The following is a 26934-nucleotide window of genomic DNA, read 5'->3' on the forward strand; positions in this document are numbered from 1 at the left end:
CAGGCTAAACAGCCCTTGCAGAGGGCAGGTGAGGGTTGAAATAAATGGTTCACAGTTTCTAGAACAAAGAGAAGTTTTTTTTGAGGAAAGAGAAGTGGTACTGATGTTAGCAATGCTCTTTCTGCTCGGCCCTTCTCCAACAATGCTTACTGTGTATGACGGCGTGTTCATATTCATATATGTAGCCTGTGGTCCCTAAACACCTAGAGAGCGGGCATCATGTCTTCAACTTCTCCCCATCTCCCAGCGTGCTGTGCACAGAGTAGATTTGTTGCATTTGGTTGAGCTTCAAATAGGTTCATTCTTTCTATTCAATCTGTAGACACATCTTCTTTCATAGTCTAGTAAGTTTGGTATCATTGACTTTGGCAAAAAAAAAAGTGATTTTTCTCACCAAAGTCATCAAAGATCTGCTTTTTTGTTGTTGTTATAAATCAAATAGGCAATTTTTACCCTTTATTTTATTTGCTTGGTTTTTCTTAGGCATCTAAAATCATTCACCATGCCCTCCTTCTCAAAACTATCTTTTGTGTTCTGCGACAATGCTCTCTGATAACTTTTTGGATACTCCAATTCACTTTCTTCTGGGGTCTTCTCTGATTCTTCCAGTAGCTCAGGCAGAAACTCTGAAGACATCCTTGACTTCTTTCTTTCTCTTACAGATGACATTCAATCCATCAGAGTATGTTTTCTCCCCCTTGAACATATATCTGGAATATGAACATCTTTGCCACCACCATTGCTACTACCGTGGCCCAGCTCCGTCTCCTGTCTGGACTGTTACACTTGCCTTCTAACCGGCCTCCCTGATTCCTCCCTTGTGCAAACAGGCTATTCTCAGCACAGCAGCCAGAGTGGTCCATTTTAAGCCCAAGTCAGATCCGGAGACATCTCTACACAGAACCTTCTCCAGGCTTCCCATCTCGTTCAGAATCAAAGCCTAAGTCCTCACTATGGCCCACGAGGCTTCCGATGCCCTGGTTCCTCTCCCTGCTCACTCAGCACTAGCTCACTGACTCACTTGCTGGTTTCTCAGCATACCTGGTGTCCTCCTGCCTGCAACCTTCAGCCCTTGCTGGTCCCCCACCTGAGATGTTCTTCCTCAGGAACCTGTATGGTCTGCTTTCTCACTTCCTTCCAATCTTTGCTCAAAAAAAAACAATGTTAACTTCTTAGTGAGGCCCACCCTGATCACCAAAAGTCCACATCTCACCCATTCTGCCTATCTCTCTTTTTCCTGAGAACATATCATTATTAAACATACTAATATACTTTACCTTTTTGTTGCTTTTTTCCCTCCTGTGTACTATCAGCTCAAAAAGGGAAGGGACTTATAATAATTATTATTATTTTTGTCACTTTTGTTCACTGATGTAGAGTTTGCCATGTGCTCAATAAATGTTTGTTGAGTGACTGATTGACCTAATGTTGGTGTTCCCCATGGTTTTCTCTCAGTCCTTTCTCACATCACTTGGGTGATTATCTCACCTTTAAAATCATCTATCTGCAGATAACATTCTATGGCAGATCTCTCCTTCTTGGAGCTCCAGACATGTATATTTAAATTCCTTCCCAGGAATTGGCCTTGGCATTTGTATTCAATAGGACTCCTTCTCCTGCAAATGACTTAAGCACATTGATATGCATAACTGAGAAGTCCAGTTGTAGGGCTGGCTTCAGGTGTGGCTGAGAACAGGGCTCAATGTCAACAAAACCTGCCTGTTCTGGCCCCCTCACTCAGCTCTCCTTCTCTATTTTGGCTACCTTCTTAGTTTCTCCTTCAGGGGTGGCAAGATGGCTACAGCAGCCCTAGCCTCATCTTCTTGTGACTCTAAATCCAGTGCAAAGGAGAGAGCCTCTTTTCTAGTAGGTCCCACAAAATTCATGATATTCAACCTCTAATGGGATTGGCTTAGGACAGGTGGAGCCCAGCCCCCCTCACTCAGCCACCAGCAACACAGACACACACACTCACCCACACCTCGGGCCAGGAGAACTGCAGGATGTTTAGTGACTCTGGTCTGGCTTACATGCTGCACTCTTGGGGGTAGCCTTGCCATACCACATGAACTGGATGTTGCAGAAGGATCCTCAGATGAAAACTGAGGGTGGTTTTCAGAAGGAGAAATGGATGTCAAAACATTCCCTGCTCGGGTATCATCGTCTTTCTGGTTGCTCAGTCATTAAGAGGTGTTGCTTCCTCCCTCTTCGCTCCTTACTTCTGATACATTACTTTACTATACGGATTACAATTCTTCAGTATATCTTGGCCCCACCCATGCCTCCTCCTCCACATTCCTATGACCTCATTCATGTTTCAGCTATTTTTTGTGTGCCCGGATCACCGCAAAAGCCTTTAAAATAACATCCCTTCCTAGAATTATTCCAATGTGTTCTATCTCCATGCAAAAGAGATTTTTTCCAAAATGCACACGTGGTCTCCAGCGCAACCCTTCCTCCCAGTGTCCTCTGATGGAGCCCCCTCATCGTTGTTATGCTGTAGGAGACACTTTCGGATCTGACTGTAACCGTCCTCTGCAGCTTCCACTCTGAGCTCAAAGCCCTGCACTTAGGCCAGACCGAATCACCTGCTTTCTCACCTCCATGCCATGGTTCCCACTGACCATTTTGACTGAAAAGTTCTTCCCTTGGCTCTTGACACCTCCACCAGGGTAGCTCCGTCAGTCCTTAAATACTTAAGAAATACTTTTGAGCACTCACCTACATATCGTTTTTCCCTGATTCCCTCAAAACTAGTTTAGGTATCCCGCCCCTAAGTTAGAATTGGTTGTTTATTAGTGTGTTTCCCTATTTAACTGTGAGCTCCTTGATGAAGTCTGTTTTATCTTAGTATCTAGCACATGCTTGGCATGTAGTAGGCACTCAATAAATGATTACTGAATAAGGAAATAAACTGTAAATAACCAAAAGGTAAATTTGGTATTTAAAAGCATCTTCACTACTGAGCAAATACATCATAAACAGGTCAAATAAAAGCTGTGGTTCTATAATGATTCATTCTCAAGGGCCAAATCCTCTTGTAAACATTCACTGGGGAGTGATGGAGGCAGGTAACAGATGCATTAAGATAGACTGAGAGATGATTCATTTGACCTGCGATTTGAGATTGTGCTTATTGGGAAATAGTTATAGCTCCTTACTATTTACATTCCATTTATTACTTCCTTCTAACATGTGTGTATGTGTGATTTTGATAATGGGAAATAGGATACTAAATGTCTGAAAAAAAATGGGGCTAAAGGGAACTGACCTGTATCATCCATTATTTTAAAAGCTCCAGAAAATTCCAAGTCAAAGGTTCAAACTCATGCTTTCCTTAATAATTGCCAATAAAGACTAAACATTTATAGAGAGAACTGCAATCAGTATAAGTCATTGTTTACATGGGTAGCTTGTTACAACCATTTTGTACACAAACAGCAGTACTGTTCTAAGATTCGTAGTCAGTTCACTACCATTCCAAGGAAATGTCCAAACAAATTCTTCTATGATGGTGTGACAAGAACATCATTTCTTCAGAGGTGCCAACACAGGCGCTAACACAGAAATCCCTTTTTTAAGTGTCTCTATTCATCATTGATAAAATGGATGCTTACTTGCTGGCATCTGAATTATTACAAATATGAGATAAATACGGTTCGTGAACTTTCTGTCATATTTTGACCAAAGGGTAAAGTATTTCCTCATCTTCTCAACCACAAAGGAACACACCATTGATAGAAACAGGCACGTAATAGAGGTACACAATATGCTTCATTTTAAAAGACACAGAACTCTTAATATTCTGTTCAGCACAAGATTTTTGCTCATATAGAAAGAAGCCTATGTGTTAAGCCATTAAGAAGCCTGATAAACAAATTTTCCAGGAACATATGCATTTCAAATTTATAATATATATACTTTAGAATATTCCCAATGAGGTAAGATGGTTGGGATGCCCCCAATACCAGCAGCCACCATGGTATGGCTCAGAGAACAGCAACGAAGAAGCATAGCTACAGAAAGCAGCAAAGATGGCTATAACTGAAACCCAAATGGCAATTATTAAGATGGATGCAGAGAGGGGTGACTGGATTATTAATCTTTTTCATCATCCTCAGCTTCCCAGATAATGACCACATTCATTAGTGTCATTCTGAATACAAAAGTGCGCAGTGGGGTTTCCCCGATGATGAAAGGGTTCCTTCCTGTTTCACTTTTCCCTGTAGTGGAATATCCCAATCTTTCTGGGAACTTGACGCTATAAAGCGCTCCTCATCTTATGACAGGACATGTAGGACAAGCAGGTCCTTTATGGACTGTTGGTTTGCTTACTTGTTCCCTTTCTAAATCACACATGTGAGTCGCCTTAATTCACCCTAGTACAGAAAATACCAGAATTTGATTCAGCTCACAGAAAAATCTTCCATAGAATTTAGGCAAAATGCAAACATGCTATTTAAAATAGTTGTAAATTTGCCAAAATAATTTTATGGTCTCCTTTTAAAGAGCACATCTGTTGTATAAACTGAAGTATAATAACAGCTATCATTGGTAGAGGGCTTACTATGCATCAAGCACTCTGATGAGAAATTTACTTTATAAATCACTGAATCTTCATGAATAACCTTTTGAAGCGGCTAGTTAAATTATTTAATTAAAATAAAAGTATTTTAAAACTAGCTTATTATAAATAATAAAAAAGGTAAAATGCGTAAATGTACATTCATATAAAAGGAAATTTTATAATTACCATAATTATTATACTATAATAGTATACATTATCATTACAGAACATATATAAATCTGTATTGCTCTGGTTCATGAAAATATTTACTATAATTTCCAGGTTTGGAGTGCTTTATTGAATTTTAACCTAAATCTAATAATTTTCCAAAAGAATTCAAAAAAATAGAAAAAGCATTAAAGAAGGACAAATTATACGTACCTATAACGTGACATTATCTGCTCAAGAGGTTTGTGTGGAAATGCTATAAATGAAAGAACTATATCTTCTTTTAAGTTGTGATTTTTAATATTTAAAATTTGCCTCTTAAAACAGGACTCAATCCTAAATAGACATTTCTCCAAAGAAGATATACAGATTGCCAACAAACACATGAAAGGATGCTCAACATCACTAATCATTAGAGAAATGCAAATCAAAACTACAATGAGGTATCACCTCACACCAGTCAGAATGGCCATCATCAAAAAAATCTACAAACAATAAATGCTGGAGAGGGTGTGCAGAGAAGGGAACCCTCTTGCACTGTTGGTGGGAATGTAAATTGATAGAGTCACTATGGAGAACAGTATGGAGTTTCCTTAAAAAACTAAAAATAGAACTACCATTTGACCCAGCAATCCCACTACTGGGCATATACCCTGAGAAAACCATAATTCAAAGAGTCATGTACCACAATGTTCACTGCAGCACTATTTACAATAGCCAGGACATGGAAGCAACCTAAGCGTCGATCAACGGATGAATGGATAAAGAAGATGTGGCACATATATACAATGGAATATTGCTCAGCCATAAAAAGAAACGAAATTGAGTTATCTGTAGTGAGGTGGATGGACCTAGAGTCTGTCATATAGAGTGAAGTAAGAAAGAGAAAAACAAATACCATATGGTAACACGTATATATGGAATCTAAAAAAAAAAAAAAAAAAGGTTCTGAAGAACCTAGGGGAAGGACAGGAATAAAGATGCAGATATAGAGAATGGACCTGAGGACACGGGGAGGGGGAAGGGTAAGCTGGGACGAAGTGAGAGAATGGCACTGACATATATACACTACCAAATGTAAAACAGATAGCTGGTGGGAAGCAGCAGCATAGCACAGGGAGATCAGCTTGGTGCTTTGTGACCACCTAGAGGGGTGGGATAGGGAGGGTGGGAGGGAGGGAGACGCAAGAGGGAGGAGATACGGGGATATATGTATACATATAGCTGATTCACTTTGTTATACAGCAGAAAGTGACACATCACTGTAAAGCAATTATACTCCAATAAAGATGTTTTAAAAAAATAAATAAAAAAATAAAATAGGTCTCAGTGGAATAGAAATGCTGTTAATTGTCATGTAGTTGTTATGGATTTAGATCCCCCACAGTGAGCATTTCAAATCCAAGCTTCAACTTAACCTCTGACCCAAGAGGCCAAAGGGCAAGCTGGCTCAATCCTTAATTCTTTAAATCTACTATCTAAATTGGAAATTTCAACAGCTATTTTTTTAGGCATATGAGTAAAATTAAAAAAATCATTTATATACTTCGAAGCTTGGCTACCATTCTAATTCAAAGAAGAGCATAATGTACATGTAACTATGAGTCATTTATTAAACTTGGGTTAAAAAAGCCCTGGAGATTATACATATATAATATTTTATATATTATCATTATAATATATATTATGTGTTATATGTATATTGTCAACTTAAAAAATATCAGGAAATATTGATATCTAGGATTCTTGTTAGAGTGTCTTGCAGATTTTCTAATTTTCTCCTGATTTCTTCACCAGCATGAAATCTGAAAAAGTTTAAATTGTATTCTAGTTACTACTCCAAGAAAAAGTATCCAAAAGAAGAAAGATGTGCCCCTGTAGTCTTAGTTCTGTCTTCTGAATGAAGAGATGGTCTGACTGTGAGGAACTAACTGATCCCGTGAACTATTACACTGACTGTCTGTGCAGTGGCTCCTACCTTCTGTTATAGAGAATATGGGGAGGATTTTCACACCACCCAGTAAACACCATTCAACAACGCATGTGATCAGTTCCCTGCTTTCTTTTAATAAGGCAGAGAACAGTGAGGTGCTGCCAGTGCGGCTGGGAGGATTAGTAAGGATGTGTGCTCCTCCTGCCTCTAAGTCCCCCTTAATGGGGCAGCCCTCCCTGGGACCTGGCACTGAGAGGGCACAGGGTGACCCTCTGGTCACGCCCTGACCTGAAGCCCAGCACCCTTTCCTTTCCCTTCTCCCCACCCACGACCACCCTACTCATCAGGCAATTTATGAATATAGGAGAGACAATATAGTTAGAATAGAAAGTGTGATTTGGGGATAATAGAGTTAGAAATGTTAAGAAATAAAGCAGGTAGGTGTGGGGGAGGGGGAGGAGTGCTTTGTTTTATGGATTCATAACTAGCACAGGGAGAGTGGAAATTTAGAGTTGTCAGTACACTTTTCATCTTTCTTGAGGATTCTGTCTCATGATATCATTCCAAAACTCTGACAAAGTAACTGCCTGCTTTTACCTACAAAAGTCTTCCGTGTGACGGAAGTAAGACAAGACTGCTCTTTTTAGCCACTATTAATCCTAGCTCTTGTCAAGTGACTCAGATCAGTGGGTCTGTGTCAGTGTTCTCCACCTGTTAAATACTGATGACCATGGCTGATTTCATGGCTATTCAGCATGGATTATGTGTGTCAGCAGATTGTAAATATCATGGAAGAAAAAAAAGAAAATCTGGTAGAAACCATCAGTGACAAAAAGCAATAGCTAATGAGTCTTTTAGTTGTTCCGAACTCTTGCACTGTGATTTACTAGTTTTTGGTTTTGGTAGATGAAGATGTTTTTGGTAGATAAGTTAAGGACAGTGTGGTAGAATGAGATTTTTAGGACTTGGCTAAAAAGAATCTACCAAATTGCATGCTTTTAAGTCCAGGGACGGCATCTTATTTCTCCTTCAATTTTCAGTGCCTATAGAGATCGGCACATGGTAAGAACCCCACTTTCTGTTCAATGAATCAATGAAAAGGAATAAAAACTAGTGGAAATAAGAAGTAATCAAAAAGTAATTTATCAAATCTAGCCCTTTAAATTATGTATCATTTAATGAATCATTCTAAAAGAAGTTATAAATATGAACAACTCTATGACAAGAAGACAGATGTCTGCCACAAGAATCCTCTTTGTTGTAAGAAGGCTATTAAGGGTGTTTATAAAATATTATAACAAGATTCTTTCAAGGGGAACCACTTTGAAAATTAAAAGTTTGTAGAGAGGAAATGGCAAATATATGTCAGAATTCCCTAATCATACTAAGCCATAGATGCTTACAGAAATACTGCAAAACCAAATATCCCCTAGAGCAGGAGCCCCCGACCCTTGGGCGGTGGACTGGTACCTGTCAGGAACTGTGCTGCACAGCAGGAGATGAGTGGCGGGTGAGCTAGCAAAGCTTTATCTGCCACTCCCATTGCTATCCATAGTTCACATTACCGCCTGAACCATATCCCCCCCCACCCCCCCACCGTCCCCCCATTCAATGGAAAAATTGTCTGGCACGAAACCGGTCCCAGGTGCCAAAAAGGTTGGGGACTGCTGCCCTACAGATACTTTGCCTTACCTGTACTTCCATTGGCATTTACTGTGCAATATACATTTTTTGATAGCACTGAAAGTCCTCAAATATCCTCTGTGAATTTAACTTCTTAAAGTTCCTGAAAAGTCACCTAAAGTTCTCCGGTTTTGGAACATTGGAGGCACAATTCTTAAATAGGTGACTCCTAATGATGAAAGGTGAATTTATAGAACCTAAATTGCCTCATAGTGTGGATCTATTTTGTTTATGAAGTGATATGTAATTTGACCAGAAGATGGCAGCATTCTGAAAGAAAAAAAGAGAACCAAAACAAAGCAAACATGAAAACAAAAAGCAAGATACAGCAATTACCATGCTTTTTATTGTTCAAGGTCTTAATGAGGACACTATTTTAATTAGGGTTAATTTTTTTTGTATATTATTCTTTTCAAGGTTTAAGATTTCCTCATTCCAAGAAAAATAACGAGTAATTTTAAGAGCCTACCTGTACTATTTTCTCATCAAAGTCCTTTGAAAGATACAATAATTATCTCTAGATAGAATTTTTTTAATGAATTTATTTATTTTATTTATTTATTTTTGGCTGTGTTGGATCTTTGTTGTGGTGCGCAGGCTTCTCATTGTAGTGGCTACTCTTGTGTAGAGCATGGGCTCTAGGAGAACGGGCTTCAGTAGTTTGTGACTCGTGGGCTCTAGAGCACAGGCTCAGTAGTTGTGGTGCGCGGGCTTAGTTGCTCCGCGGCATGTGGGATCTTCCCGGACCAGGGCTCGAACCCATGCCCCCTGCATTGGCAGGCGGATTCGTAACCACTGTGCCACCATGGAAGTCCCTCTAGATAGAACTTTAAGTTAGTACTGTAGTTTTACTTCTCTTGGAGTAAAAATAATATCTTAAAATAATACATATGGAACTCAAACTTATGTTCCAGAAAGATATTAAATGTGTTAAAATTTTTCTCCAAAATATCTGTTTGGGTTGAAGGAATGTTCTTGTATGCTGTAAATGCATTATATAGAAACATAATTTAAAAAACATGAAAACATTCTTCCATGGAGAAATATCTATCTATCTATATATCTACGTGTAAATTTATTTAGTTAGAAATATTTAAAAGAAGAAAAAAGCCCTACATCAGCCTGAAAGAGTAACAGAACTTCCCTTATATGTGTAACTTACTAACAACTTGAATTGAATTGAAAAGATGCACAGGGAAGCATATAGCTCATGTCCTTGTAATGTCCCTTGCAATTTATACAGCAAATGGAATTATGGACAATTCACTATGACAATATTCTTCAAGCCAGTTAAGTGAGTAATGTTGTTTATTCTATGTAACTCAGAAATATGCTAGCATAATTGTAAAAAAAATAATAAATACATGATGTAACTAATGAAAAACACTGAAATGATTTAAATTTTGTGCCTCCTGCTTTTAAATGGCATCGTATAGTTTTTGCCACATAATTATTTTCTGGTTTGATGGCAATATTTTAATGAAAGTTTTCAGGCATTTCGTAAGAAAAAATTACATCTAGTACCCTATTACTTCAAAAAGCTTAAAAAATAGTCTATCAGCTTGAGTCTGAACATAAGCAGGTATCCCTGGGGCCTATTCCTGCTGCCCAGGCATCTCCCTAGTCAGAATATATTCCTTTACTCCCCTGAATCAGCCTGACCTAATTCCCTCCATCCATGCTTTATCTGACCATTTGAGACTCAACAGGTGTACTTATCACTGAAACCCATCCTTCTTTATCCCAAGAAGCTACTGAAGTTTCTACAGCTCAGCCCCAAACTGAACGTCCAGTACTCCTGGCCAGGCAGGGTCCATCCCTGGTCATTGCATTGGACCTCTTTCCCAACACAATTCCCAAGAAATGGACTCTTACGGGAAGGATGTTTCTTCAGTACTTAGAGCAGAAGAAGAAATCAAGCCCCATAATAGACAAAAAATTATGTCACGTAGACCCCAAAGCAGAAAAAAGGGAAAGTCTAGGCAAACTGCTAAACACATTTTATTCTCTCCGCAAGAATACAAGTATTCATTTTAAACCTGTCATCATCAGTTTTTTTTTGTTGTGTTCAAATTTGTTAATCTACAGCTCAATTGTTGGTCAACATACAAACTATTTTGTAATATTTTAACATGTCACCTGATCAGCCTGTGTTCTGACTTAATGTTTTTAAAGAAAACACATATTTAAATATTTTTCCCTCCTTTGGGGGTTATAAGCTCTGCCTTTAGCTGGGCCTATCGAGGAACTGAAGAGTGGTACTCATTCAATTTTGGGTTGTGTGTACCTATCTTTAGTCCTGTCTGAATACAGTTTCAGTGACTGACAAAAAAGTACCACCATAACCTTTAATTTGTGGTTTCATCTTGTTCAGTGTTCTTATCTCTCAGACAGCAGCAGAGCGGAAATGTGTTCCCTGGCAGTCATAATCACAGCTCAGGACACAGATCCCTGTGATAGGATGATAAAATTGAAGTTGTGATTTAAACCCTAAGGTGACAGATTCGATATCAAAGTGAGTTGTGAGACAGAAAAAAAGAGTAGATCTTGCAAAAAGTATTTGGAGGAGAAAGCATTAGAGCAGGGGTCCCCAACCCCTGGGCCACAGACTGATAGCGGTCTGCGGCCTGTTAGGAACCGGGCCACACAGCAGGAGGTGAGCAGCGGGCTAGTGAGCAAAGCTACATCTTACGCTCCCCATCCCCCATCACTCGCGTTACTGCCTGAACCACCCCCGCCACCACCCCCAACCCATCCCGGGTCTGCTGAAAAATTTTCTTCCACGAAACCGGTCCCCGGTGCCAAAAAGGTTGGGAACCACTGCATTGGAGAACTCTCAAAATTTCCCCCGAAGAACCTAATAGCATCAGGAATCAGAAGATATTTGGGATAAAGTGATTTTGGAGAGAGATTTGGGGGTGCTATGAGTTCTCTCCCACATCTTTCCCTATAAGGAAAGCTGAGTAGGGAGCCTGCTCTAATTTCAAGGCTGGTTAAAGGGACTTCAATGGGATAATTCAGACATGGAGAAGATATGTGTCGCTACAGCACGGGGTCCACGGGAGCCTGACAAGACCTGCTTGGGCTGCCTAGCTGGGGATGAGCCAAAGGAAAAGTGGCTGTCCTAGTATCAGGTGAATTCCTAGACTGCTCAGGGAAAAGGCAGTGTTAGTGTTTCTTATGGATCTCAGATGTACCACATGGCATCATTTAAGGACCTGCTCAGAGGGCTGACTAGAGGTGTAAACTGGCCTTAGCAGGGAGAAGCTAAAATTGTCCTTACATTCCTAGGGGCTGCAGGAAAAATAAGGGACCTGCAAAAATAGAAAAGAGAGTTTACATTAAGAGAATTGGAGATACAGTAGCTAATGTCCAGGATGGGTCCCAGTGATCGTCTTCTCCTGGTCCACGTGCACTGGTTAGTCCCCTCCCACGTTGATCAGCATTGTACAACCAATAGAATATAACAGACATTATGGTGTGGGACTTTCAAAACTAGTTCATAAAAGGCATTGGAGCTTCTGTCTTGGTCTTTTAGGTTGCTCACTCTGGGAGAAGCCAGCTGCTATGGTGTGAGGACACTAAGGCTGTCTCATGGAGAGACTCATGCAAAGAAAAAGCAATTTGCCAGCTAAGTGAGTAAACCATTTTGGAGGTGGATCTTCCATCCTTAGCCAACACATGACTGCAACCTCATGAGAGGCCCTACAGTACTAGAAAGAACTGCGTGAACAGGCTGCTCCTGAATTCCTGGTCCATGGAAACCATGAGACACGATAGATGATCACTGTGGTTTTAAGCCACTAAATTAGGGTTGATTTGTTATGCAGCAATGGATAACCAATCCAGATTTCGACACTAGGAATGGGGTGCTCCTATAACAAAAAAACCTAAAAACTGACAAAATGTGGGTGTGGCTTTGGGTTCGGGTGGCAGGTGAATGCTAGATGGACCATGAGGGGAGTGATATTGAAAGACTAAAGGACGTCAAAGATACTGTTGCATAAGCATAAGCTGGATGGCCTTTGAGGAAGCTTTCAGTTATAGTTTAAAGAAAAGCAAGGGAAATGTTATTAGGAGAAAAGGGATCTTTTTTATCTAGTGGCAGAAAGTTTAGCAGTACTGTTGTGTAGTAATGTGGAAAGTAGAAAATGTACCTCGGGTACTTACTAATCTAGCTAAGGAGATTTCCAAGTTGGGTTAAAGGTGCTGCCTGACTTCTTATTATACTAAAATGCAAAAGGGGAGAGACAAGTTTCTTCCCAGTCTCTGTTTCTTCCCAGTCTCTCCAGACAATAAATGTTGCTAAAATTAAGTGGTTTCTGGGTAAGATCAAATCCAGGTTACAGCCAAGACAGTATGGTCTAAAGGTAAAGTCCTCAGATATATCTAAGCTAATACTTCAGAGAACTGTTCAGACAAAAAGCTCTCCAAGGGTTTTTGGGGTATATGTCACAGATCCTTTACATTAAATAATAGAGTTTTTAAGAATCACCAGGGCATTGTCTCTCAGAAGCCTCAATAGGGGTGTCTAAGGTAGAGAAAGGTTTATCTTGAAGAGATTTGTAAGTGTGGCTTTTGTCTAATGGAGTGAGCCCTGATAAGACAAACAGGAAATGTACAAAGTTTTAAAGAGATTGCACTAGTAGAAACATCTCCATCTTGGATCAAAAGATTCAGAGACAGTGCAAAAGCAATAGAAGGTCATGAACCTCCCAACCCTCTACAGGCAGAAACCAAGATGAAAACTGCTCAGCTGCAAAAACATTGGTCATTTCATAAGAAAAAGGAACGAGTCAAAAGGCAGAACTAAAGGCATCTCAGAAGGCTGAACCAGAAACCACGTAGTAGTAGAAATGATTCCCAGCCAAGAACCTTCACGCATATGCCCTGCTGTTTTTTAGACTTTCTATAGACAAGTGGCTTCTAAGTGCCTCACATTTTCCCTTTTTTTGAATGGGGGAGTTTATAGTGGTTCTGCTGTGTCTGTCAAACCGTTGTATGTTGGGTGTGTTCACATGTCTTCAGGTCAAGAGGAACTATACTTGAGGGGCTGTACTTGACGAACTGTACCTGAAGAGTCTCATCTGAACCTGGATCTGATTTATACGACAAGACCTCAGACTTTGCAAAGATGTCATGAGATGAGTCTTAAGGGGGCCTCTGGAGGAGGTGAATGTCTTTGCATGTGGGAGAGACATGACAAATTGTGGTACCCAGTTTTCAAAATGTCCCTCAATAATTTTCACTTTTGTAAACATGCATTTGTTTAGTCCCTTTTCACAATGAACCAGAGCTGGTCTGTGTGACCAACAGAATATGGCAAGCATGCCAGTTTGACTTCCTTGGTTTCTTTTACTCACTCTGGGGGAAGCCAGGTGCCGTGTCATGAGGACACTCAAGTAGCCACACTGAGAGACCCACATAGAGAAGAACCAATTTTCTAGCACTCATCTGCCAGTCACATAAGTCAATTTACAAGTGGATCTTGAAGCCCCTGTAAAGCTATTATATGACAGCATCCCAGCAGGCACCTGTCTGCAACCTTATAAAAGACCCTAAGTTAAACCAGAGTTTCTCTCAAATTCCGAACTTACTAAAAACCATGAGAAGTAATAAATTATGTTTCAAGCCACAAAGTTTAAATATGATATTTCACACAGCAAAAGATAACTGATACAGCAGGTGAGAGATCCTTGAATATCTCCTGGACCCACAGAGCACTCATGCTCTTCCAGTGAGGATTTCTCTGTGCTCCTCTCCCTTTCACCTCCCCGACACAGCTGCTGGCAAGTGACATACGTGGTGAGCTAGAAAAGGAAGCCAACCCTCCACACCCAATCTTCCCTGGCTGCAAGCAGACACCTGCCTTAGCAGAACAAAACTAGAAGAGAGGGAGAGCCTTACAGAAAAGGAAGACTGAAATGTTGATTATTATAGGGACAGAACTTTTTCATTTCTGATTCAACACAGCAGTATTCCAAAAATTCCATATTTTGGAATTTAAAATGATTGTGTTACTTAACAATATCTGGAAAGAGCCATGAGAGTCCCTAAGTTTTTGTCTAAGCAGGGAGGGAGGAAAGTAGCTGCCATGGGTGTTTGTTGTGGAAAAATTAATCTGTTTTGTGATTTCTTCCATTAGGTGGTACATGTTTAACAAGACTACATTCCTAAAAAAATTAAACAGTGCAAGAAAAGATGACAAATCTTCCCTCAGTAAAACTTCCTCTGCTAGCCTCCGTCTTTCCTTCTTTCCATTATTATCAAAAACATCCTGGAAGCATGTATACTTAAAATGGGTACATTTTATTGTATGTAAATTTTATCTTAATAAGGTTGATTTAAAGAAAAAACACTGCTTTTCCTCCTCATACCTACTTCTGCTTCTTTATTCCTTATCTTAGACAACGACCCTATCATTGTATTACTTTTCCAAGACACAAATTTTGAATCCACACTTAATCCTTCCTTTCTCTCGTCTTTTTTGCAAAAGCTCGGTTTTTATCAGTTCTACCTCCAATAGTGTATCTTCCCTGTTCCTTATTGTTGTTCCCTTCAGGTCATCACTCTCCCTGCCTAAATCATTGTCACAAAAGTTTATCTGCTCTTCCTAGCTCTTTTCGATGTCTCCTAGACCCCCTACACTCTGATTCCATTTTTTCCTGCATTTGTGGAGTTCTAGTTCTTTAAAATATAAATCAAATCATTTTTTTTTCTTATTTAAAAGCCATCCTTGCATTTCCCTTAAAGTAGATTTTTTGGACAGGGTATGGAAAGTTATCCACAAACTTGCCCAAAGGCTATTCTAGATACGTTTTCTGCCAGGTAGAGTTATGTACCCCATTCTTTACTCAATTACCAATAAGCCATGAGGAGACTGCTTTTTTGTTTTCTGATGTTTTTTACACTCTATTCCTTTTCCCCTTTCCTCATCTGGGAAACTCCTAGTTATTATTAAAGACCACATTCCATTGTCATTTCCTCTGGGAAGTCTTACCTAAGGGTTCCCATCTTCTCTAACAGAACTAATACATTTCTTAAACATTTAATCCTTAGATTCGGTATAACTTTAATTTGGTACTTATTACATCTTTTCATAACCACGTGTTTGCTTACATCACAGAGTGTTCCTCATGAAGGTGAAGGCCATGACATGTGTGGTGGAGACTGCAGAGCTACTCCCAGATTCCCCCTCCAGGGCCGATTCCCCTGCTCCTGGGAATAGTGGCTGCCAATGGTTACATCTGTTTCCCTCTTTGGGAAATGCCCTTGACAGCCAGGAACTGCCTCATTCAAGACTACATCAGTTTCTAGGGGCAGCCTAAGAGTGCAGGGATACAGAGATCCAGCCTCCCTGTCTCAATTTGGGACAACTCTGAAGGGCCATCCAAGCTCCAGAGAGCTGCAGAGAGTTAGCCGAGGCTGCAACTGTTACTGCATTGCAGCTCAGCCAACTCTGCTGTCTGACCAGTGCTGCCTTCCTCACTTCTATGCATGTCTGTCTCCCAAGAACACTCACCAATAAAGCTTCTCCGGCCAATTCCTGGTCCCGGAGTCTGATTCCAAAGATTCCAATCATGTCATTTCCCCCCTCTGTTTTTTCTTAAATTCTATCCCAGTGTCCAGCACAGCTGCTTACACATAGCCATAGTGGGTTCTTATAGTTTTTCGGGGAAAAAAAAGAATTGAGTTTTATAACATTAATGTTCACAACATTAATAGTATTAGAGTTCAGCTACATTATTAATTAGAAAGGCTTTTGTTTAATAAAAAGTAGAATAATTTCATAAGGACATGAATACATCACTTAGATATATTACACATGGATAATAATATTTTTCTTTACATTCTGATTAAATTAAGGTGTTCTAATAAATATTTTAAAAGTTCAATATTATTAGAAACAAAAAATTTGCTCTTTAACAAATATACAAGTCCTTTTTAGTCTATGTAACTACATAAGAGGATATTAGAAATTCAGATAAAAATATTTGTAGAACTATCATCATAGTGTTATATAATATTGTATTTAATACAGAAAAAAACTACAGATTGCTATAAGTAGGGAAATAATTGCACGATTTTGATATATTCACGAAATTCAAACTGTAAAATTTAACACTTAGTTAATATTTGCTTAGGAAATACATTTAAGTGGAAATTCTACTAGTTCTGAATTCTAAATGTTTTTATCTATTAAAAGTTATTTAAAATTCTGACTTTACTCCCCAATAGACAGTAAAAAATAATGTAAAACTATCTATCTACAGCTCAGTGTCTGCAATATAGAATTTAATAATCTGCTTCAGCAGAATTTCAGACCCAGGCTAAGTCGAGTTGCTCCGATCCAGAGTCTGCTCTCTCTCCCACTTTTTTTGTTTCTTATTGGCACCCAGAGGTTGTTGCCCTGGCAACAGAGAAGTTCTGGAGGCAACTTCGCCAGGATGCTCTTGGAAATCAGAGGCTATCTGGACCCAAGAAAAAATTCTCCAATGCTTTCCTCACCCGTATAATTCGTTTAGTCTGGGATTTAAACAAAATTAATGCAATGGATGGATCAAAGAGGATTTTATTCAGAAGGCCAATATATAAAAGGGATAAAAGTAAATAAGTCTGGCTGGGGCAGGGAGAGGAAGGCAGTTCTGGGGGTGCCCAGAGTGCACAATCTGAACAGCACTGATTTATTGTTATCGCCTATTTGTATGATTCTCTGCATTTCACAGAATGACTAATGTGGTAAATTCCCATTCAGTAAATTACTATAGTATTTATACAAAGGTAGGGCCTTCAACATGAATCAGCAGAACAACAACAAAATAAAATGGATAAAGCAATCTACAGTAAAAAGGACACAACTGTTTTCATGAGTGTCAATTGATTTTCCTTTGAAGCAGTTTACTAATTCAGAAGTTGCCTGGATTACACCAAGCTGTCACAGTGGAAAGAACAGAGAATCACTAAAAAGTGAGAGTGGCAACAATAATCTAAGGAATATGAACCATTCATTCACTCAAAAAAAGAAACTAGCATATAAAATTCTCATTAAATAAGCAGAATATCAAGAATATTGATATTTTTCAAGTGATTGTGCCTTGAAAAAGATAAAGAGTGAAGATAAAGAGTAAATGACACTTCATATTTTTGTTACAACACCAACTGTTTAGATGTGTGATATTCAGAACACTCAAATGCTTGGTTGCTGTTTTTACTTTTTCATTTAGAAATCTGGTATGTGATAGACAGCTCAAAACTACAGTCACAAAAGCCCTCTGTATAAACTTTGTACAACGTCTACTGAATATTCACACGGAATCCCCAGTTAAACATTTCAACTGACTTTAACTGTCCTTAAGAAGTGAGGGTAGAGGCCACCAAATGCCAGGGGCAGCATTAATTATCAGTCAAAGAATCAAAGTAGGGAATCAGAAAAAGAATGGTAACACTAAATATATAATTAGACCTTGGGGATGACTCTGAGATGAAGAGAGCTCTGTGAAAATGGCTTATGGGTTATTATTATTGCTCAATGCTATGAATTATATTCTTGGTTGCTGTGATGTGGCGTGTTGTTGGCTTGCCATTTTACATTGCCCAGAAATAACTGGAAGTTGTTATTTCTCTTGGATGAAAATATGAGCTGGATTCGAGAAGTAACATCAGCACATGGAAAAACTAAATTTTCCTCATTGTAATGATGATAACATACAAAAGTACTATTCATATGACCAAATCTTCGGTTGCAGAGATTATTACTTTTTTTACTGTTTCTTGCCCTAACGGAATCTGTTCCATTCTTACTGTCCTCTCAGTTTTAGGTTCCATTTTCCCCATCATTCTTTTGGTTGCAGGAGTTCTGCTCCAGACGTCTAATTAGCCAGGTTATTATAAATGAAACACAAACAAAATAGAAAAACAATTTTTCCAACTCAAAAAATTACTTAAACATCATGTGCTCGACTTTAGTATTAAGGATCAGTATATCTGGATGCAAGTTGTACTTATTTTTGGCACAATGAAACTCCTAGATTCTGAGTGAAAAGTCTTAAGTGAGGAGGTTATTGTGGAGATCTAATAATCCATCCCTGGGCTTCTCTGGTGGCGCAGTGGTTGAGAGTCCGCTTGCCGATGTACGGGACACGGGTTCGTGCCCCGGTCGGGGAGGATCACACGTGCTGCGGAGCTGCTGGGCCCGTGAGCCATGGCAGCTGAGCCTGCGCGTCCGGAGCCTGTGCTCCGCAGCGGGAGAGGCCACAACAGTGAGAGGCCCGCGTACCGCAAAATAAATAATAATAAAAAAAAATCCATCCCAAACAAGACTATCATGAATTAACATGTAAATAGATTGGAAACAGATATCAGTATCTTCAAACACAAGAAATGAGAGAATTTTGAAATAATTTTAAATAGAAAAGCAAATGGTTATGAAAAATGTTTCTATTTTTCAAAGCCCAAAGTTAATGAATTACAGATTTATTATTTCAAAATCCAGAATATGTGAATGGAATCCTCTACACTTTAGAATCAGAATTCTAAGAAATATCTCATTATAATAATCACAGAATGATTTCCTTTTTAGAAACATTTTTTCCCCAGCTCTCTGGTGGCTCAATTTTCCTTAAAAAAGCTATAAGATTTGGCTTATTTTTCTTTCTCATAAACAATGAGGATCTTAGTGAATAAATACTTCTTTAAAAATCCACATACTTTAATGTTATTGCTTGGCTATGTCAAAATTAAATTGCCACATTCAAAAGCATTACAATCAAAGGCATTTTTCTAAGACCATTACATTTTTGTTTGCAAAGTGGTAAATTGTACTAATTCAAATTTTTTGATGTTTCAGACTAAACTTTAAGAATTCTATGTGTGTCATTTTTCCTTTTACTATGCTATTTTCTTTACTTATCATATGTGACATTATGAAATACTCTTTAAATTCTAGTCAATTTTACATGTTACCTAACATTTTTCCCCCAAGAGTTCAGTAAAAAGGAGTATTTGCAGTTCCCAATGTCCCAAAAAAGACAATGTTTTATCCCTTTATTTTGTTTTAAATAGTGAGCAGCATTAGAGAAAATCACTAGCTTTGTTATAAAAATCTGATAATCACTTAAGCAAAAATATAGAATATCCTGGTAAAACAAAATAGGGACCTACTAAAATTCTGCATATGAATTGCGTTTTAAATGATGCTTGAGAGTAATGTGATTTGGACTCCTGAATCTACACGCTATTTTTCAATTTTAGTGCCTACCATTTAATATGTCACAAGCATAATGACTTCAGCTAAATGATCACATGTATGAGATATGTGATTGCATTTAGATATAAAACCTGGTTTACACTGAAAGTAATTATGAGGAACCTCTGATGGTTTTTCTCTTCTTTCTTGAATCAGCCTTAATTTCCTTAATATGCTGTATAATTGGGACTAATGCCAACAACATTTTATAGTTTCATAGCAGATTAGACCATATCTCATTGGGTGAAAAAAGGAAAAAAATAAGATCCTGTTTTTAAATGACTTAAACATTAACAGCATTCATTAAAAATAACGTAATGTCAAAATTCATACACAACGTCATCACCCTCCTTTTTACCTCCACTTCAAAATATTTATGCTTTTTAGGGAGGACAATACTATTGACAAGTGAATGTCAGACCCAAAAATTATTGTTTGCTTCCATCATGCCAGAGGGGAGAAAGATAATAGACTGTATGTAAGTGTCTCACTAAGTTGACTATAGCATAAACAGTTGTGTTTCAGAGTCACATTGAGAGATTTTTTTTTTCTTCAACAATAGGTTACACTGACCATGCAATTTTTGAAATTGTTGGTAAAAGAGGCTAAAATATCAGGTTGACTGTGGCATTGGAGTACCACCTTTTTAAAAGTCATCTAGAAACGATCATGAACTTGCAGTCAGGACATACTCCTGAAGCTTTATCTCGGTCACACTCCAGCAGCATTTAGGCAGGATTTACTCTGAACCATTCTTGGGAGGAGTTGGCAGTCTCTGGCATTCAGCCTGCCCTCAGCTCCCACCCCCTCCATGAGCTTCTGTCTCCACCCTCATCTATCTCATGGATATTTTGGTGGTAATGATGAAAAGATTAAGGGTGTATTCGGTCTGTGGAATTAGAGCTACTGTTGCCAGCTTGAGCTGGAATAAGATATATTTGTCTTTTTTCATCTTGTAGCAATTACAATAATGAAGGTTAATAATTTCTGCTGTTTTTTAACATCTTAAAAGGAGGGTTATTTTGTAATTCCAACATTCAATACATTCTGATATGAATGCTGGTATCTTCCAACATTCCTTTAGATAGTTTAGGATACACTCAAAACTATCTAGCTGGGGTTCCCAAATGCCCAAATGATTGAGGTTCTCATTCTGGCCGTTAGAATTCTATCACATGGCAACTAGTGGGGCTGTCTTCTCTATGAAGCTGATGTTACTATACACAGCAGAACACCTTCTCTGTTCCTCCAGTACTTATTTTACAAATAAAATATGTTGTTTTTCTTATCTCAGCCTTGGTCTCTTTCTTCACAAATGTATGATTAATACTAATTTAACAACCACCTACACTAATCAGTATCTTTAAGAAAAACAACAACCACAACAAAACCTGTGGGGTTTTAGTGCCCAGCTTTAAAATCTTTCATGTAACAACCCTATATTAATTAATGCAGGAACAACTCAAGCAACTGAATACCCTGGTTAGAGGGATGTCAGAATATTGTTCTGCGGTGAATGAAAGCACTGTATAAAAAATGATATGACTACACATGCATTGTTCGCAGAAGTGTCTAGTGTGAAAGGCATTATGAGACTGCCTTGAAGGAACAAAACCAAGAATTTAAGAAAGAAATTGATGATATTTTTGGCATTAAGCACCAGACCTTGTTTTTACTAATGTGTTTTTTGGTAGTGGATATCCTACCTTTTAACTTTTAAATTTTTTTCTGTCAAATACATTTCAGAAATCTACTTTAATGCTCAATTTTCAGCATGATATATACACAGTATTTATGAAAAATCTGAAGATTACTCATTGGTCCCCTTCTAATAATAAATATAAAAGTAGAAATCTTATTGAAAAATTGGCACTTAGAAATCCAAAGACCTTACACACAAAAGGAAAGCCAAATATTTGTGGTAGTCAGTCACCATTATAAATAGGTTCATAGCAGCAAATCAAATGTAACTTTAAATAATTCTGAAATGAAAGTAAGCATTCTGTAAAAATGTGACACTATGGAGCAGAAGGCTGGTTCATTTTAGGTGGATGTTAGAAGTAGGTGTTCTTTGAATTTAATATTTCTACTTAATATTAAAATTGAAATTTTAGTTCATAGTGAAAAGAACAGCTCTGTAGGATACTAGAGTTTTCTTTCTTTTCACAAAGTAGCCAGGCTGCCATTATTCCCAAAGCTCCAAATTGAGGGGAAAAGTGTCTGTTTAATATCTCATAAAATAGGTAAAATTCTTCATTCTAATATTTTAACCCAGGAAAAACTAAAAACATAAAATTGATCCATGGCTCAAGACTTACTTTCTAACTTTAGTAAAAAGGAAATACTCAAAATAATAATGACACCAAAACCAGCAAAAAATAAAACACACACATGCTCATATTAAAGCAGCCCTTCCACCAACACAGAAGCCTGTTTTTCAAGCTTACTTTTTTTTTTAATCTTTATTGGAGTACAGTTGTTTTAAAATGTTGTGTTAGTTTCTATTGTACAGCAAAGTGAATCAGCTATATGTATACACATATCCCCTTTTTGGATTTCCTTCCCACTTAGGTCACCATAGAGCACTGAGTAGAGTTCCCTGTGCTATACAGTAGGTTCTCATTAGTTATCTATTTTATACATAGTATCAGTAGTGTATATATGTCAATCCCAGTCTCCCAAGCTACTTTTTTAATTGGTCATTTTCTTTACGAAATTTCCTAAAAGTCAGTTGCCTTTGATAGCAGAGTGTTTTCTTCCCCTCTGGGTACTTCTTGTGGCCAGTTAGAGAATTTGACTAAACTAGAGCTCAGTAGCTGAACAGAGTTGCATTTCCAGTTGTCTAACTCCACCTGCAGTATTGATCAAGATGTGTTAAATAGGTTTTGGGTGTCTTGAAGTGGAATATTGTATTTCAAGGCTGAGTCAATTGCATAATGATTCTCATCACTCACTGACTAGTGAGTTGTGGCATCACTACGAAGTTGTGATCGTGTGCCCAGGTCACACCTGAACAGCTGGATATATCTTCACTTCTGATTTTATTCCAAGTTGGCAACTTTTCAGTTAATATTTGATTTGCAGTGCATGAAAAAATATGTTTCTGTTCAACAACTGATTTTAATTATTTCTTAATTTTGCCTGTGGGGTGAATAGTTTGGTCAACTGATATGGCAAAACATGAACAATTTGAAAAAGGACCCATTATAAAGTACTCTAAGGGATTAAAGCCCTAGGAAAACTGATGGTTTTATGTTTCTCATTCTAAAACTTTACTGAAGATGGTTACCATAAAAATATGTACATTGCTCAATGGAAATATATTGACCACATTTATAAGCATGGGAGCATTGAAAAAAGACTAAGGAACTGCACACAGAGTTGTAGCAATGATTACAAATTATAAGGTGACTACACTCTAAAATATGTACGTTTCAAGGGAGAAATAGTGGATACCAACAGTAATTATTCTAAAGTAAAAGATGAACACAGAATAAATGTTAGAGTGAAAAGAACACTCTTAGGGTCAATAGAAGGTGCTTTAAAAAGCTTATTTAAGCATAAATACCTTTAAAAAAGGGAATTCACCTTCCTTTCTACTTACTTCTTTTTTTAAAAAAATACATTTATTTCTTTATTTTATTTTTGTTTGCATTGGGTCTTCGTTGCTGTGCGTGGGCTTTCTCTAGTTGCGGCAAGAGGGGCCTACTCTTCGTTGCAGAACTCAGGCTTCTCATTGCAGTAGCTTCTCGTGTTGCGGAGCACGGACTCTAGGCACGCGGGGTTCAGTAACTGTGGCACGTGGGCTCAGTAGTTGTGGCTCGCGGGATCTAGAGCGCAGCCTCAGTAGTTGCGGCACACGGGCTTAGTTGCTCTGTGGCATGTGGGATCTTCCCAGACCAGGGCTCGAACCTGTGTCCCCTGCATTGGCAGGCGGATTCTTAATCAGTGCTCCACCAGGGAAGTCCCTCTACTTACTTCTTATATGTCAGCCCCACACCTGTCTCCAGTGTTCAAAAAGCCAACGCTCCAATTGTTCCCAAACCTTCAAGCTAAAACTTTTTTTTTTTTTTTTTTTTTTTTGCGGTACGCGGGCCTCTCACCACTGTGGCCTCTCCCGCTGCGGAGCACAGGCTCCGGACGCGCAGGCTCAGCGGCCATGGCTCACGGGCCCAGCCGCTCTGCGGCATGTGGGACCTTCCCGGACCGGGGCACGAACCCATGTCCCCTGCATCGGCAGGTGGACTCTCAACCACTGGGCCACCAGGGAAGCCCCAAGCTAAAACTCTTAAGAGGCTTTTATCTTTTCCCTTAATAAGAACGTGGTAAAATGAGATTGTTGAGTTTCATATTTGAATTTTGCATTTCAACCTTCTCTAGCGATTGTGGAAAAGAAGAGCAACACGTCACTGCAGTCTGCCCATTGGCACACATTATTTTTGACCCTATTTTTTCAGTGTACCGCAAAATAGCATTGGGTAGTATGTCATTGGTTCCTCCTATTTCCTGTATATACAGCACTACCATACAGCATGTCATTGCATTTCATTGTTTACATGCCTACCTCCCTTGCTAGACTGTGAGATATTTAAAGACAGAGAATATATTTTTATTGCTCTCCAAGTCTTTTTTATCTTGCATAACACACGGCACATCGTAGGTGTTCAATAAATATTTATTCCATCAAAAATACTCTAGATATTCTTGCAGTTGAACATACATACTACATTTTAAATTCAAGTTTTCTCTTTTTAGTTTTATTTCAGATTTGCCTTTTATTTTAAAGGCAGGCAGAAAAGCAATCCAAACTTGTTTCTCTGTGTTAAGCTAACATGGGCATTTAAAAAATAATACAACACTATGATTTTCACTAAACTAGGAAAGGTTATTTTGGAGCTGCTGGGACTTTAGATATTTGAAGTAGTAATTACTTCCTCCATAAATGTTACCTTTAGAGTCAAATACTGCTTTCCTGTTGCAGTTCAACTTTTTACTTAAAGGAAAATGTCTTCTATTCACAAGTCACTGTGCTATACTATTACATGTAGTGATTCTCCTTTTCATTTGTTTTGGTAGCATTGTAAAGTCTATGAAGCATCATAATAATAACAATAGTAGCTTACATTTTTTCAGTATTTTTTCTGTGCCAATCATTTCACTAAGCGCTTGACATGTGCTATGTCATTTAATACCCACATAAAACTTATCATGTGTGTGATCTTATATATCTCTACTTTTTAATCTATCTATCTATCCATCCATCCATCCATCCATCCATTAATTTTCCCATTGGTAAGCCATTTAGTCAGAATAATAATACAGGGAGAATCATCTTTCCATTTTGCATTCTTGGTTCTTTCAAGTTTTCAGTATCCAGTAATAAAATTTAACACCATATTTTGCATAATTCTGGAACAATGACCTATGTTAGTAAAGTACTTGTGTAAACATTTATAAAACAAAAAAACAGCATATGTTGGGCTGTATTTAATTAAATACTATCAAGTCACTGCAACTAAGAATCCAAGAGTATTTCTTCTAAACTGAATGGATGCGATATCAACTCTTACCTGAAGATAATCAACACTTCATGTGGAAACTGACTGTTATAATTAACAACTTACCATAGACTTGGGTTTGGTTCCAGAACTGGCCACTGAGGTGGAAGATGGTAGGTCAGTGGACTCGGTGTTAGAAGACAGATTTATTTGTGTCTGATTTACCGAAGTGTTATCTGCTCCACTCTCAGATCCTGATTCCAGATCCTATGAAAAAAATGCATTGATATGAAGGGCATGTCCACACTCTCTACATGCCTTTCTCCCACCTCCAACACCTTTCCACCTCCTCCTTCTCCCAACACACATGGACACACCACAGAGTTATGACAACAGACAGTGACACGTCACCCATAACCGTGCATTATTTTGTATTAACAATTGTACTCTTCAGAGGGTCTGATTTTGGAATGCAAATACTGAAAAAGAGGTAGCAAACTACTTTGATAATTTAACAGCTGATTGTGCATTGGAAAGGGCAGTAGGGGCAGCTAGCCGGGACACTGCAATAAGTCAGGAGGAAGAAGCCCATAGACAGCCCTTGCTCGTTGTGTGACTTTGAGTAACTCACTTTACATCCCTCTTGCAACAGGGTTATGAGTGTCAAATGAAAAGACAGTTCTCAGTTCTTCTCACCTCACTCTCTTCTATGTTCCCAACAGATCTCCATGGTGACACCTACCATAATAGCCTGGAATCATTTAGCTCAAGTGTATGTCTATCTAACGAACTATAAGCTATTTGAGGGCAGGAATTACGCTTTGTCATGTGTGATTCAATTCCCTCATTTGAAAATGAGTGTAATGATAGCATGCACTCATACAGGTTTATGAAGATTAAGCAAGATATATGCAAAGTGCATGTAACAGGCATATAATCATTTTCATTAAATGCTGGGCATTACTGTAAATATTGTTATTATTAACATCATATGCCTTCTGAGCAACTAGTGTACAGTATGTGGATAAGACATGTCTGTTGAATGAGTGCAATTACACTGTAATCCCTCCAAAGGCTGTGCATTTAATTTACCAAATGATATCTTTGTGTTATACGTGAGAACACAGAGGAAAGGCAAGGGTGAAGAGAATGCAAAGGGGAGGGTGTGAAGGCACACATCACTCTATAATGTTAACTGGAGAAAATTATGATTTGATAATCTTTATGTCCACTCTTTCTACATCTCAACTTCACCATGGCCCATATGGTTAAATATCATCTACGCTGCACCCCGACTCTCTGGCCTTATGCTCTATCATTCTATTGTTTCTATATGCTCTGCCATACTTGCTGTTTGTCAGTCCTCCTAGTACACCAAGGTGGTGTTTATGGCAGGGACTATGCCCTTTCTTGTCCCTTGTCCAAGTATTTCCCTTTGCTGTCCCTTTCTTGTCACTCAGCTCTCAGTTTGAATATCACTACCTCAGAGAAGCATCCTTTGACAGTTCAAACTAAAATATTTTCCTCTCTTCAACCTCCACAGTGTATCATTTTCTATTTTACGATCTTATTACCTTGTTTATCTACCACGTATCAACAATATCCATCCATCATCTCTACCTATGTATGTACGTATGTATTTATTTCTCTATCTGACCATCTATCTACCTTTCATTCATTTCTATTTCAAATCTTTTTTGTCTCCCTTTATTGGAATCTATGCATCACAAGAGCAGGGGCTTCACCTGTCTTGTTCACTGATACATTCCCCAGGCTTAGAATAGTGCCTGGCACCTAGAATATGCTCATAAATATTGTTTTATGAAAGAATAACCAAGCT

General features: G+C 38.4%; 1 protein-coding gene across 2 annotated transcripts in view; it reads right to left on the bottom strand.

Annotated features, from left to right (window-relative positions):
* The window catches only part of DLC1 (DLC1 Rho GTPase activating protein), a 404638-nt gene that overhangs the window by 273227 nt on the left and 104477 nt on the right, over positions 1-26934 (bottom strand). For both annotated transcript variants that reach the window (XM_004277160.4, XM_049704221.1), the window contains exon 4: positions 25221-25361. In XM_004277160.4, the coding sequence (XP_004277208.1) occupies positions 25221-25361 (141 nt within the window). The remainder of the gene's footprint in view (positions 1-25220; positions 25362-26934) is intronic.

The sequence above is a fragment of the Orcinus orca genome, chromosome 21 (assembly GCF_937001465.1).
Source record: "Orcinus orca chromosome 21, mOrcOrc1.1, whole genome shotgun sequence".
Taxonomy (NCBI): domain Eukaryota; kingdom Metazoa; phylum Chordata; class Mammalia; order Artiodactyla; family Delphinidae; genus Orcinus; species Orcinus orca.